Source organism: Letharia columbiana (assembly GCF_014066305.1).
Source record: "Letharia columbiana isolate WasteWater2 chromosome Unknown xpSc0000094_s0, whole genome shotgun sequence".
NCBI lineage: Eukaryota > Fungi > Ascomycota > Lecanoromycetes > Lecanorales > Parmeliaceae > Letharia > Letharia columbiana.
In genome coordinates this window covers 55,715-71,935 of record NW_023501170.1, presented here as the reverse complement: position 1 = coordinate 71,935, position 16,221 = coordinate 55,715, and the positions used below count along the sequence as shown (strand labels likewise).

Genomic DNA, 16,221 nt, shown 5'->3' with positions numbered 1-16,221 from the left:
TTGGGTTCTAGAGATATACTTTAAATAGAGACTATTCTCGATACTCAGCTTTAAACGATGGGTATGTTCGGGCGAAGCGTGCATTGAATTTAGCGGCGGATGGCTTATCTACAACTAACATAATATTATAACATCAACGCGCTCGCTCTATTCATCCCATATTCTTCCCGACTTACTACGCTTATTCCATTTTCTGCACAATCTATTTTCTGCCACGCACGCTCTCAAAATGTCTTATATCTCTACGGAGTTGTCGTCGACATGGCTGAGATCTCCAGTGATACAGTGTACGCTAGCCAATGAGGCGGGTCAATCCCCACCCTCCGTGACAAACAACCCTATCGAATACATCGATGGCTGTTTGCTGAACATGGCCTTACGGGAGAAGAGGATCAAGGTCGAGATCAAAGATGGGTTTGTGGAACAAGAGAGCCGTTGTGAAAGACAGACGAGTGGCTTAAGAAGTGAAATAAAGAAGGACATGGCCGACATGGAGGTAACATTGGGAAACAGGTTTTTGGAGGAGCTGCATCGATCATTTAGCGGTTTTTTCGATCGAGTGGAAAGAGTTTTGGAGGCGCAAGATGATCGTTCGAACGCTCGCTTCAACGGCGTGGAGAGATCGCTCCGGGATGGGGCAGCTGCCCATCACAACGCCAGGGCAATCTTTGAAAATGGCATCATCAACCGACTGCATCACAAAATCATTCCTCCTCAAGTCCCCAAGCTTCGTACGGACGGCGAGGTGGAATGGCGGTCTTCTTCATCGATGCCCGACACTGTGGGGGAGGCGTACTTTCTGGGTCAACGAGCAAAAGGGAAATTCATCTCTGATCGAGATCTGGAGTTGCTTGCCATGAAAAAGGATCACAGTAAGAGCCTCCCCAATCCGATAACGAATACTCCACTGACGAAATAATCCCTTATTCTCTTAATTGCGCTAACGTTGTAAAATAGATAAATCTGCCCGGGACAGGGCGCAAGGCGTCATTAAAACGCTGTGCGTTTACTATGACGCTGAACCCCGCGGAGAGCATCTAGGTGAAGCGGACGGCAAAGAGATTTGGCTGAAAGATGATGAGAGCGTTGACCTACACATGGATGCGTTTCTGAGGAAGTGTGGCATGAGATGGCCCCGGGTCTATGAATGGGGGGAGGTGGTCCGGGTCCATGAGAGGGAGGAGGCGAGTCGGAAGCGCAGTGTGTCATCACAGGCTGGGCATGAGGCTTCAGATGAGACGGGCTCTGATAATAAGAAGAGGTCCCGGGAGAATTCCGCCAGATTGAGTCAATAATAAGCATTAACGTCGTGCCCTGATGGAGTCTAGGTTTTGGGATTGAGAGTTCGTTTACCCATACAGATAATATGGCAATTTGCAATTTATGATAATGAACATACTATCATCGGTTGAGCACGATTTGCCACATGTTTCTGCAGAGTTATACTAAACTATCTTTATCGCTTACCTCTACCTAGATTATGAATCTACCTAGCTAATAGAATATCAGCTAGATTTTTTAAAGAACAAAAAAGTAAGTAAGAATTAAATTTATAAATTTTAATTTTTTAGAATTCTAATTAGCTTTAATACTTAGTAGTCTTTAGCTTTTTTTTAACTAGTAGAATTATTAAGCTTATGATAAATTTTAGAATTATTAATTAAAGTAACTTATTAGAGTAAAGATTTTATTTATTAAAGCTACTTTCGAAGAGATATATAATAAATATCTTACTACTAACTCTATTAACTTTATTAATATATCGTTAAATTATTATTAATTTAAAGTAATATTAATAATAAAACGTATATAATTCTTACTAGTCTTTCTAATTTAATTATATCTTATATCGATTTAAAGAAACTTATTAATTTATTATTCATCGATCTTTTTAATTATAAAAATAGAGAATTTATTAAATTCTAATTAAGAAAGTAAAGAATTTTAAGAATTTTTAATAGAATTTAAGTTATTTAAAGAATTTAATAGCTTTTATAATAATTATAATAATAAAAATATTAAGAAGAAAGAAACTAGTTATTATAGTTTCTATAATCTTTATAAAAGTATAAGAAAAAAGTTAATTTTATTAATTTGTTACTTTTAAAATACTTTTATTAGCGATATTATAGAAAATTTAATTCTAGAAATAAGCTATTATATTACTTTAAGTAATAATATTAGAATTATAATTTCGATAATAAGATTTTCAAATAATCTAAGAATTCTAAATAAACTATCGAAGTAAATATCTAAATCGTTTTTATTCTTAAAATTATTAAATCTACTATCTTAATATTATCTAAATATAAATAAAATTCTATTTTTTATAATTTTTCATATATTAAAGTAGATACTTATCTCGGTTTAAATTCTTTTAATATTAAAGTTTATTTAAATCTTAAATATTTAAATATTTTAGATAATTATACTTTACTAGCTTCTTTATCTAATTTCGAGAAGTAAATAATCTTAGAGAAAATATACGATTAGAGTATATTACGTAACTATATTATTAACTCGATATTTATTATAACTTTTAATTAACTTTTACTTAACTTTTTATTAATATTAAATTTTCTATAATAGTAAATTATTCGATATTCGAAATAAATAGATAATTATTTAGTAATTTTCTTATTATATATTAAGATTTATACTAATTCGAGTATCTCGCTTCGCTTATAATAGTCTATTCATCAACGTCACGTAATTTATTTTTCGATTTTTCGATTTTTCTCGAAATTTAATATATAAGTAGAACTGTAAGACTTAAAGAAATTTCGAAAAATTTCATATATTATCGCTATTCATTAATTCTCTATTAGTAATATATTAATATATTATATTATAGCGTAGTATTAAAATAATAATAAATCGATATCTTCTTTATATTTCATTAACTATTTATTAACTATTTATTAGAAATAAATAAGACTAAATCTTTTATAAATAGAAAGTTTTATATAACTCTATTCGATATACGTTATATAGATAGAACGTAAAATCTAAATATATTCGATATATAGTTCTTATTATATAAATCGTATAATTATCGCTAATAATTATCTATTTTATATTAATAGTAAATTTTCATATATAGTAGATAGGTTTAGCAACGAATTTTAAAAGAATAATTCAAAGCGGGAACAGCCCTACCCTTCTACCGCTAACCCGATTAGGCAATATCACGGACTTCGGCGAAACCTTTGCCGAAGAGTCACAAATCTCTTTAAATTTCACTTATTCTTCTTCTTTCACCACATATATACCTCATAAACTCCTCCAATAATAGGGCCCTCGTTGCGACGACCTTTACACTTATATTACTAGGCTATTGAGCTATGATCGCCACTACACCACGTTATAAATACGTCCTCCTAGTAGAGTACGAGTAGACCGATGTTAAGGAGTCATTGTGGTTTGACTTATATATGCGTGTGATGTAAAAGATGTTGATTAATCTATGTGCCCGCAGGCATCTCATGACAATTGCCCACAAAAAACAGAGAAATGCCATGTCCTCATGGCAAGAAGTATGCATGCATGGTTTTTCGAATGCCGGAAAGAAATGGAGACACCGGGCTAATTAGTGGTGTGTATCCCACGAAATCTCCTGCTGGAATAAAAACTTTCGAATAATGAAATGGCTGTCGAAACAAGACATCGGACGGTTTCAATTCGTCCAAATATGCATCATCCGATAGGTAACCCCTGCCTGCAGAGGTTTAATTGGCTGTGATCGACGCAGTAGATCCTTCTCTTGTGTGCTCATTGCAGTGATATACTATAATATAATATTGCCTAGGTCAGCAGCAGCAGTAATATAACAGGTCTACTCTCCACAGTCTTACATCAATCCACTTAGTTATCCACTTAGTCAGCCACTTAGCCAAAGCACTCAGTTAAGTAAGAGAAGGGACCACCGCAGCAGGCAAATGCGGAGAACACTGCGGAGAGACCAAGCGACAATAAGGCCACCATCATCAAGAACACGGCTCAGCTCTCCAAAATCCCACGACATATGCTCTCCACGATCCCACGTCAAATCACCACTCAGCAGGCGGAGAACGACATTACAATTTGGCCTGCTAATCGTATGGGAACACGCTACACTTACGCGTTGGGGTGGCCTTCGCGTTGGGGTGGCTTATACAGCTGTGATCGACGCAGTAGATCCTTCTCTTGTGTGCTCATTGCAGTGATGTACCACAATGTGATATTGTCTAGGCACGCGGGGATAGCAGGCCAAATTGTAGTGTCGTTCTCCGCTTGCTGTGTGGCAATTTGACGTGGGATTGTAGAGAGCATATGATGTGGGATCTTGGAGAGCTGAGCGGTGTTCTTGACGATGGTGGCCTTATTGCCGCTTGGTTTCTCCGCAGTGTTCTCCTCATTTGCCTACTGCAATGTTTCCTCCTCTTGCTTAACTGAGTGCTCTGGCTGAGTGACTGACTGACTGATTAGCTGAGTAGCTGACTGAATGGATTGTTGTAAGACCGTGGAGAGCAGGCCTGTTATGTCACTGCTGCTGCTGACTGTCTCCGCAATTCTCTCCGTAGTGCATTATTCCTCCTCTTGTTGAGTGATTGGCTGAGTGACTGGCTGAGTAGCTGACTGAGTGGATTGGTGTGAGATCGTGGAGAGCAGGCCTGTTGTGTTGCTGCTGCTGCTACTATCTCCGCAATTCTCTCCGTAGTGCATTACTCCTCCTCTTGTTGAGTGATTGGCTGAGTGACTGGCTAAGTAGCTAACTGAGTGGATTTGTGTGAGATCGTGGAGAGCAGGCCTGTTGTGTTGCTGCTGCTGCTACTATCTCCGCAATTCTCTCCGTAGTGCATTACTCCTCCTCTTGTTGAGTGATTGGCTGAGTGACTGGCTAAGTAGCTAACTGAGTGGATTGGTGTGAGATCGTGGAGAGCAGGCCTGTTGTATCACTGCTGCTGCTGACTGTCTCCGCAATGTTCTCCACATTTACCTGCTGCAGTGGTTCCTCCTCTTACTGAGTATCGGGCTGATGTGAGATCGTGGAGAGCAGGTCTGTTGTGTCACTGCTGCTGCTGACTGTCTCCGCAATTCTCTCCGTAGTGCATTGCTCCTCCTCTTGTTGAGTGATTGGCTGAGTGACTGGCTGAGTAGCTGACTGAGTGGATTGGTGTGAGATCGTGGAGAGCAGGTCTGTTGTGTCACTGCTGCTGCTGACTGTCTCCGCAATTCTCTCCGTAGTGCATTATTCCTCCTCTTGTTGAGTGATTGGCTGAGTGACTGGCTGAGTAGCTGACTGAGTGGATTGGTGTGAGATCGTGGAGAGCAGGCCTGTTGTGTTGCTGCTGCTGCTACTGTCTCCGCAATTCTCTCCGTAGTGCATTATTCCTCCTCTTGCAGAATATCAGACTGAGTGACTGGCTGAGTAGCTGACTGAGTGGATTGGTGTGAGACCGTGGAGAGCAGATCTGTTGTGTCACCGCTGCTGCTGAACTGTCTCCGCAATATTCTTTCAATTTTGTATGTCTAAATAAGCAGTTACGCTAACGCCGTATAGGGCAACTTTGCAATTGAATCACTGTTTTATAATATAAAACAGTGATTCAATTTGTGGGTGATCGACGAGGCTAATAACTACTCTATATGGTTAGCCTATTGGATTATTACCCTTTTCGTTTTGAATCATTCTTTTAGAGATGTGATACACGTACACCCCCTTTTAATACATGTACACCTCCCCCCAAATCCGATTAGCTTCCGCGCGGCCGCTAGCCGCATAAGGTATAAACTCCGCACATAGCCGAAAGAGGTGGGGCTACACGAGGCGGATAGCGAGGTAGTCGATAGCGAGGTAGTCGATAGCGAGGTAGTCGGACGTGGTACGCCAGCCTACATGCAGGGTAACGAGACTATGTTTGGTACCTTTCAGCTCTAGGAAGGACAGGTGGCCAATAGGTAGTGGATATTCGAGTACGATAGGCGTATTTCTAGTAGCAACGAGAGAGGGTAGCCAGCCAATCAGCTATCGCCGTTGAAGGACAATCCAAAGACCTCACCATTCGACGATGTAAAATCGTCTGATCTTTTAGACTTTATCAGAAGAGATCTGGGAAGGCTTGCCTTGCTACCACCAAGAGTCTCGGCAATATTCCCCAGGAAGCTATGTGTGAATTTATACCTTATGCGGCTAGCGGCCGCGCGGAAGCTAATCGGTTTTGGAGGGGGGTGTACATGTATTAAAAGGGGGTGTACATGTATAAAAAGGGGGTGTACGTGTATTACATCTCTTCTTTTAAATTACATTACTAAACCTGTCTATAGTCTACCTAAGCTATAACGATTCGCCACATAACGATATTCTGGTTATAACGATTGCACAGCCATGCAATGATTATTTTTGATATAGAATAACGATAACTTGTCTACTACGATATCGTTAGCATTTGCCCAGTAAATTTAGTAATATTATTATATCCAATGGCTCTAAACAATATATCCTCGCCATCGTCGCCGTTATTAGGATAGGATTCCAGTGGTCCCAGGGCACCTATCTCCCCCCACCGTCTAATCCTACTCGAAAACGACGCCGGGCAGTTACTAACGCTAAACGACGATATATTATCTCAAATGAATAAGCGGATTCAGGCCTTAGCTTCCCAGAAAAAGATCAAATCGGTAATGCATATGGCCCGTTTTCTAAATCCTATCAATGAGGATGTAGTTAATAAAGATAAGGATATGAGTATTGTAGACCTGATTGTAGCTATCTACAGTCATGAAGAACGGGCTTATAAGACTGATGAAGAGGACATTTCGATACCTCGTGTCAAGGATTCAGAGGCCCTAAAGCTACTGAAACGTCTACAATTATACGAGGAACAACAAAACGACGGCGATGATGTACTAATCACACGTCTGAATCGATATAAGAGAGAGATCAGGGCTCGTAAGGCTTCTGCGTAAAAGCAGGCATCGATTCAGGCGTATTTCAGTAGTAATTAGTGTAAATCTAGGCTTAACGATAATTTGGTTATAACGATACTATCTCTATAAAACGATATATCGTTATAGCCTAGATAGACTATAGTAGCTTTCGTAAGATAAATATAAATATCTCTGTTGAGATTCGGATCACGTGACTCTTGGCGTCTTGGCGGTCACGTGACACGCCTTAGTGCGCCCGTGTTAAGTCGCTCTTTCCTTCCATAGAACTCTATAGTTAATACAACTAAGTGTTCTACCTTCATATTTTGATAGGTTATGAGCTCGGGCTATGCCCGGTAACTGTTTTAGTGATAGTATGATCTGCCGCTATGGCTGCGGTTATCTTTAGATATTCGTGCCTATTATAATGAAGGTAACTGTGACTGTAGAAGGCTTTATCAACCTTCTTGATGTGGGAAATTCCCACTTTAAAATGGTCGTTCTGGGCCTGAATAGATAGGGTCTGCAAAGATTCTGAAGACGATTTTGAAGAATTATTAAAGATTATTAAGATTCCAGCTAGCCTATTCGAGTTAACTTCCGATTTGATAGGCTTCTTAAGAGGCGACGAGAGAGTATAAGAAGAAGATTATATAGCTATATGAGTGGTACGTAAATCGCGACTACTTTAACTTCTTCGATTATTTAGACGTTTTTTAGCTAAGACTTATTCTTAGCAATATAACGACGCTAGTGATTCTATAGGGGCTACTATTGATCAATTGGCTTCTTTAAAGTCTTCATATATGTTCTGAAGACTTCAGAACGCCCATGAAGCTACAGTTAAGTAGATAGTATAAGGCCTAATAGTTACCTAATAGCGGTAGTAAGGACTCGAAATCTAGCCGTATATAGGCAAAATGTGGTCTTCAGAATCTTTGCAGACCCTATCTAATGGCTGTGATTCGCCTATAATTCGGGGGTTGGGGGCTGCCGCTCGGGCGCTCTCGCTCCCCACTTGAGGTAACGTAAAGCGAGCCGAGGTATATCGTATCTAGCCGGGACTGCCGAAGCCGCTATGTGATTAATTAAATTACATTGCCGCTAAGGCCTCTGGAATATTATTAGCTTTCCTGCGTGGGACACGCTAAATAAAGGGGTAATGCGCCTTTATTTATATGTCGTAAACACTAAAGAATTAGATGGCGAGTATTTAGACTTCGTGTCTGTCTAATTGCGAAATATCCGCAATAGAGGCTGGAAACCAGCCACCCCAGCCACCGCTGGGAGAAGCACAATCCAAGGGGAAACAACCCCAGCTTCGGCGCCAACTGCGCAGGCCCCCACCGTTGCGACGTTCTTGGACTGCCTCAATACCTTTATTATTCGTTAATTATTTGACTTCCCGATAGAATACTATCCGCTATTTCGAGTATTAATAGGTAACGATCCTTCGTAAGTAAAGATCTAAGCTGTATCGAGCTAATCTCAAAGCTCAGCGAGACTTTTCTTATACGCTTGAATCTCTAGCGCACTGCGGGGAATATTTTAATAGCGAGAGTGAGTATATATCAAGCTTCCTTGTCGATTCCAACCCGATATTAGGGTAATCCACCCCTAAGTCTCTACTGGAGCTGATATCTAACGAAGATCTCTTTAGCCTCCGAGCGCGCTCGATTTCGCCGGTGCCGCCTATCTCAACTACTTCTTTAAGCCCTACTGATATGTGGGCTTTATTCTTAAGCTTAGGCTTTAATAGAGCGAGCTCATTTAGCTTATCCTCTGACGAAGAGAGCTTATCGAGTCTCTAAGCATTATGTCTTTCGAGGAATCTAAAATCTCGGCCTCTTTGAGTCGCCTCGATAATATCGATAAGCTTAAAGGTATCTTTAACTATTAAACCTAGAAGTAATAGTTCGAGGATGAATTGAAGCTGCTTAGGCTATGGCGCTATATCGAAAAAGACTATGTGAAGCTAATCGTTAGTGCTATTATTATCGAATCCTAGGTCGATAGCTGGCTGTAGGCGTAAGATTAAATCTGCACTATGCTGAAATCGCGCTGCGAAAAGAACCCGCGTTTTAAGATTAAGAATAAGATTAACGCTAAAGAAGCCTGGGAGACTCTAAATAAGTTTAAGCCTTGGGGCTCGGGTATTCTTAATTCCACGTTTAGAAAGATAAATAACGTCATTCTTGCGGGGTGTGATAACGACCCTTAATCCTACGTCGATAGGTTTGTAGAGGTTCTGGACGAGTTCGATAACTTATTCTTAAAGCTGAAGTTCGATGAGAATTAAAAGATCTATCGCTTCTACTTAGGCTTAGGTTTCTTATATAATTCGTACTGCGAATAGTATAATTAAAATTACGACGTCTTTAAAGACGACGGCATCGCAAAGTTCGATCTGGACTACGCGATCACTCGGTTTATTAATATCGTGATTAATCTTATTAACTCGACTAGCACTGAAGCCTATACACTGGCTGCGTTGATTAATAGGTTCTTTACGCATAACCTGTAGAGCGTTATTGCGTTGGTTACCGCCGGCGGAGCGGCCGAGTATAGGATTTAATAAGGGGCCTATGCTGGTAACTCCCGCACTTATACTTAGACTTATAAGTACTGCAACCATTATAAGAAGGATTGGTATGACGATGCCGAATATACCTCTCTACACCCCGAATTCAAGAAACGGGATAGTAATAGTAGTAGGGGAGGTCGCGGCGGTCGCGGAGGCCGCGATGGTCGTGGCGGTCGTAGCGGTAAAGGTGACAACAACAACAATGCTACCGGCTCGGGTAATAAAGATAAAGACAAAAACACCCAAACCAATAAGCCTGCTATCGATCGCCAGCCCAGCAGTGCTAAGGCTGCCGTTGCTCACACCTAGTTAGCGATGGCGTACAGTTTCATGACATATATTAACCTTAACCCAGAGAATACTGTATGTCTTATCGCCAATTCTTAGTTCTTACAGAATCGAGTCTACTATTCCTCTGTTAAAAAGGGTCTAAAGACTATATCTTAAACTTCTTCGGTGTTTATAGCCGCCGTATTGTCGTGTCTGTAGTTTATTGATAGTGCCTGCACTTAGTATATCACCCGCAACTTCTCGGCCTTTCGAACCTTTATCTTATTTAAACCGCATCGCCCGGTTAATGGAGTTAATGGCTCAGCCATAGCTGCCGGCTTCGGGCGCATTAAGCTTGAATGCAAGGGTCTCGGGGGTAAACGAACCCTATGCGTGGAAGATGTCTGGTATGTCCCCGATAGTAGCTTTAATCTAATTTCTTAAGGGTAACTCGAAGATTAAAATTATTCGCTTCAGCTTGTATTCGGGGGTATCGGAGTAGGGGAGTATAGCATTGTTTTTAGACGTCAGCGTAATCGTCTTTATGCGCTGGACGTGTGGGTAGAGGCCCCCGTATGCTTAGTAGTCATCAATAAAGATATCTCTACCTATGATGAGTCCACTATGCCTATGTCTATGCCTGAATCTGAATCCTCGTCCTCGTCCGCTAATGTCTTAGATCCTTAAATCGATGAGGAAACCTTACGCATGTGGCACGCTCGTCACGGCTACTTGGGGTATTAGAACCTGAAGAAATTGGCTAAAATGTGTATCGGAATGAATTTATTTATTTCACCTTCTAGGGACGCGTGCGAATCGTGTAGCATTGCTAATATGAAAGTCGAATTATATAAGCGTTATATGACGCCAGGCCGCTGGGAGAATAATCTAATTCACAGTGATCTTTAAGGGCCTTTTCTTATTTTCTATGATGGTTATAAATAGATAGTAACCTTTCTAGACGATAAAACGCTTCGTTTCGCTGTGTTCTTGCTTCCTAATAAGAATAGTCCTATGGTCCTCGCGGCGTTTAAGTCTTTTCTGAATTAAGTCGAGTATGGGGATTGCGTTTATATTAGGTTTCGCAGCGACTGTGGTTCCGAGTATGATAACTATAATATGTATACTTTTCGACTTATTAAAGGGATTACCTGGGAAGGTATTGTACCTAGTAACCTCTAAATGAATGGTAAATCCGAACGTCTCGGCTAAACGATATAATGTAAGGCTAGCGCTATGCTTAAAGAGAGTGGGCTATTATAAAAGTATTGATCGGAATTCGCGTGAGCTTCTAATCACCTACGTAATTTGTAACCGATATCTGAAAGGGACGTCACCCCTTATGAGGCCTTTATAGGCTATCTACCTGATGTTTCGCACCTTCGAATTATTAAATAGACTGGTTTCTGTCAAATATACCTATTAAATATCGGCTGAACTAAATATAAGAATTACGCCTATAAGGGGCGCTTGGTCGGCTATAAAGTTAATCGATTTTATCGTATACTAATGCTAAACGGCAAAATTTAGGTCTATTTAAACGTGACTTGGATTAATAACGTTCCTCCCAAGCCCACCCCATTTAAGCTTGACCTCGCTGAGGAAAGGGAGGTTAATAATTAAAACCTACTTGAGAATAGGAATAAGCGCCGTATAGATGCGCTATAAAAGGTCGTGCGCGAGCTGTCGGCCGCCTCTTTAATATTAGTTTTAGGGGAGAGAGCCTCGAAAAGAATGAGGCGGGAAATATCTGTCGAAGTGGTAATTACCCCAGCTAAAGCCGTTAGAGAATTCGTCACTGCCGTGCGGATCCTCGTTAGGGAAGTACCTCCGCAGGCACCTCCGCAGCAAGCACCGCCGCAGGCACCGCCGCAGGTACCGCCGCAGGCACATCCAGGGGGGATAGAGTCGGAATCACTCGAAACCCTGAGCGAAAACACGCTCGCGGGATCTATCTCGATAGCACCGACGTCTTCAGTATAAGCCCCAGTAAGGCCTACAACCAGGTCCATGACTAATCGACAGCCTCTCTTGGAATAGCCTAGGCGATACGAAGTTCTTAGGGCTTATCGCGATCTCTCGCTAGATCTACTCGCCCTTTTAGTTAAAGCTAACGCTCTCGAGCTATTTGAGCCTCGAATATATCGAGAGGTAATGGCGGACGAATACCGGAAAATGGAATGGGAACTTGCTATGTAGGAAGAAGTTGACTCTCTTATAGCTAACGGTACTTGGATCTTAGTGAATCTATCCTCGAATGCGTATGCTCTGGGCGGTAAATGGGTCTATAAACTTAAGCGAGGTCTTACTGGGGAAATTGTGCGGTATAAAGCTCGATGAGTGGTTCGTGGTTTTGAATAGCGCGAAGGCGTGGACTTTAATAAGATTTTCGCTTCCGTAGTTAAGCCTATGAGTTATAAAGCGATCTTTGCTTTAGCGGTAGCCCTCGATTGGGAACTGGAGTAAATGGATGTTAAAACCGCTTTTCTCTACGATAACGTGAAGGAAATCATCTATGTGATATAGCCTACGGGCTTTGAGATCGGTGGTAAGTATAAGGTATGTAAGCTGAAGAAGGCGCTGTACGGCCTGAAGTAATCCCCGAGGGTCTGGTATAATACCCTCTCCGTATACCTAAAGGAATTAGGCTTTGAGCCTATTACGGCTGATTTCTCGGTCTTCACTAACGATATTATAATTATTATAATCTATGTGGATGATATCCTCTTAGTTGGCCCCGATAAAGTAGAAATTTAGGGCATTAAAGATAAGCTTAGCAGTTATTTCGAAATGACTGACTTAAGGCTATACGCCTATTATCTAGGTATGACTGTCACCAGGGATCGTGCCAACCGCATTATTCGACTCGGTTAGATAGGGTACGTTGAAAAGTTTCTTACTGAGTATGGTATGTGGGAATTTAAAGATATACCTACTTCCATGGGTATCGAAAGGTATTAGGTATTCGAAGAGGACTTTTAGGCCTTCGAAGCCTCTCGTATCGAGTATTAGTCGGCGGTAGGGTTATTGATGTACGCAATGCTCGGTATGAGACTAGATATTATATTCGCGGTCTCGATAATATCCCGGTATAGCTCGAACCCTAACGAAGTCTATTGGAAAGCGGTTAAGCGGATCTTTCGCTATCTTAGATAAATCGTCGACTATTAACTCGTCTTTAGGAGGAATCTGAAACCCCTAAGCGGCTATATCGATGCCGATTGGGCCGGTAATTAAGATACCCGTCGCTTTATATCTGGGTACGTATTTGACGTCGATAGTGGGGCCATTAGTTGGTTATCGAAGCGATAATTCATCGTCGCATTATCTACCTGTGAGGCTGAATATATCGGCTAAATATAAGCTATTAAAGAAGTAGTTTGACTGCGCGGTTTACTGGATTAGCTTAATTCCAGCGGTAAATAAGCGTAAGCGGTGGTTATCTTTTGTGATAATCAAGGCGCTATGGCACTAGCTAAGAACCCTCAGTTCTATATCTATATCAAATACATTGATATTCAGTATCACTATGTGCGGGAATAAGTTATCGCTGGGAACGTCGCTTTAGACTACGTCCTTATCGACCGACAGGTAGCCGATGGGCTTACCAAGGCCCTTAGTAAGGATAAGTTTAAGAGGTTTCATTAACTTATTGGGCTGGAATATCGCCCATAACTGCAGCCTAACAGTCTTGATGCAGGGGAGCCGCCTGCTCCAGGGGGAGCCATTTCATTGGTCCCCGCATTACGGGTGATCTACCCGAGCCGCCCGCCGAGCCGCCATATCAGACTTAGCTTACGGACTCGCCATTCCACACCGGAACAGCTATTTCTTCAGCGCTATTGCCGCTATCGTTACCAAAACTTCCAGGGCTCTTTCGGGGGACCCATACCTATTCGTCACCAATGCCTCGGGTATTGCACCTCCAAATTGCCGCCGCCAGCCACTATTGCCAAGGACCAGTTACCTAAAACGACCCCCGCGAGGGCCTTGCAGCCGGCGACATGCAGCTAGGAGGATTTCTTCCAATTATTTCATTCAGCCACCCCCATAAATATCCTCCGGCCTCGAATCGATCGATTTTTGGTGTGCACCAGATGGCCTGGAAATAAAATTTCCGAAAAACCGCTTTTTGACAAAAAGTGGAATTTGAGTCATATTTTGGTGGGGGCCTGGTCTGACATAGTCGTTTTCAGATTTCGACTTTTCACTTTACCTACCCTGTTTTGGACGTCGCGAACTTTGAATCTCGTGTTTTTCAATCTCGTCCGCAGGGGGGGGGTAGGGGTGTGAGGGGGGGGGGGTGTGCTTTTCACGCTAGCTACCCGGCACTAACTCACCTTACCTACCCGGTTTTGACACCGTCAGCGTTGAACTTCGTGTCCACCGGATTTCGCTTATGAAAGGATACGTGCGAAGGGGAGTGTTGAAATTCGGATTACGTAACTCTTGGCGTCTTGGCGGTCACGTGACTGCGTCACGTGACACGCCTTAGTGCGCCCGTGTCAAGTCGCTCTTTCCTTTCATAGAACTCTATAGTTAATACAACTAAGTGTCCTACCTTTATATTCTAATATATTCTACTTTTAATAGATTGAAAGCGAATAGAGTAGTATCGAATATTCTTATACTTTCTAATATGAATATTAAACTAAATCTTCGATAATCGTTTATAAATAGTTAAAGCTAATAATAGATACTATATTAAAATATTTAAATAAAAAATATATATATAAAATTTAGATAATAAGATAGAATATAAAATATTTCTTTAAAATATAAAAGTATAACTAGAGATTTTAATTATTATAAAACTTATATTAATCTTAAATTTAATTTAATTATAAATATACGAGTAAAGGCCTATAAATTAAATTCATAATCATTTTTTTTAATCAGGGCTGTCGAGTAAATTTGATAAGCGATCTTTGATGAGCGATATTTGAATTCCTTATACTTAAAGAATTATAAGACTAAATTTAGAAATTCTTTTTTTATCTAAAAGCTCATAATTCGTTCTATAATTTAAATAAAAAATCTCAAAAATTTAATAGAAAACAAAAAAGTTATTCTATGTGTCAATAACGTACACCTATTATTTTTTGATCAGGGCTATCCGGCTATCGAGCGAACTTTGATGAGCGATATTTGAATTCCTTGCGCTTTAATAATTATAAGACTAAATTTAGAAATTCTTTTTTTATCTGAAAGCCCACATTTCGTTCTATAATTTAAAAAAAAAATCTCAAAATTTTAATAGAAAATAAAAAAGTTATTCTATATGTTAATAACGTACACCTATTTTTTTAATAGTTGCGGACGTTTAATAGTTGCGGACGCTAATTTATTTACCCGCGATAACTTAGCCGATCTAATTAAAGAGCGTAGTAACCCTAAATTTATAATTAGCTATATATATAAATTTAAGATTTTCAAGCTTAGTCCTATCTTATTCTATTATATATACTAATAATATACTTTATTCGAAATAAAAAAGATTAAAATATATATTTTAAGATTTCTCTATAATTTTAATTTCAAATAAATATAGAAATACTATTTATTTAAAAGCGTTTTAAAAATATTAATTTTTTTCTAATTAAATATAAAACTATAGTTTAATATATTATTATTCTAGCTATTATTAAAGATATATTATTACAAGTAAAGGCCTATGAATTAAATTCATGGAGTTGGATTTTTCATTTTTCCAAGTCAAATGGAGTTGGATTTTTCTAAGTCAAATCGAATTTTAGCCCTAGCCCTAAGTCAAATTGGACTCTGATCGCTTGCTGTGCGTTTTTGACCTACTTCCACCACTACAAAATTGATTTAATCTATGTAGTATAGGCATATATGTGCGGAGAGAGGCGCGCTAAGGCCTAATTAGGAAGGTATATCGAGTGTGAAGGATTGATCCGTAACAATTACCTACAAAAAACAGAGAAAGGCCATGTCCTCATGGCAAGAAGTATCGAAATACCGGAAAGAAATGGAGATAACGTATCAATTAGTGGTGTGAATCCCACAATATCTCCTGCCGCAGTGAAATCTTTCGAATAATGAGATAGCTGTAGACATCGGACGGTTTCAATTCGTCCAAATATGTATGGTCCGATGTCCCTCCTGCAGAGGCCCAATTGACTGTGATTGTCGCAGTAGATCCTCCTCTTGTAACGTCATTGCAGTGATGTACCATATTAATGCAGTGGGGATGACAGGCCAAGTTGCAGTGGTGTTCTCCGCTTGCTGAGTGATGATTTGACGTGGGATCTTGGAGAGCTGAGCCGTGTTCTTGACGATGGTGGCCTTGTTGCCGCTTGGTTTCTCCGCAGTGTTCTCCGTAGTGTTCTCCGCAGTGTTCTCCGCATTTGCCTGTTGTAGTTCCTCCTCTTGCTCCTCCTCTTGTAGAGTATCAGACTGAGTGGCTAGCTGAGTGGCTGACTGAGTGGATGACT

The 16,221-nt window shown here is 40.4% G+C and overlaps 1 protein-coding gene across 1 annotated transcript; it reads left to right on the top strand.

The window, feature by feature from the left end:
* Window positions 1–229: 229 nt before the first annotated feature.
* HO173_013246 (uncharacterized protein) lies at window positions 230–1,295 on the top strand (the record flags this gene model as incomplete). Its single annotated transcript, XM_037315069.1, has 2 exons — window positions 230–872; window positions 958–1,295. The coding sequence occupies 2 exons, from the start codon at window positions 230–232 to the stop codon at window positions 1,293–1,295; spliced, it is 981 nt and encodes a 326-aa protein (XP_037158045.1).
* Window positions 1,296–16,221: the final 14,926 nt, after the last annotated feature.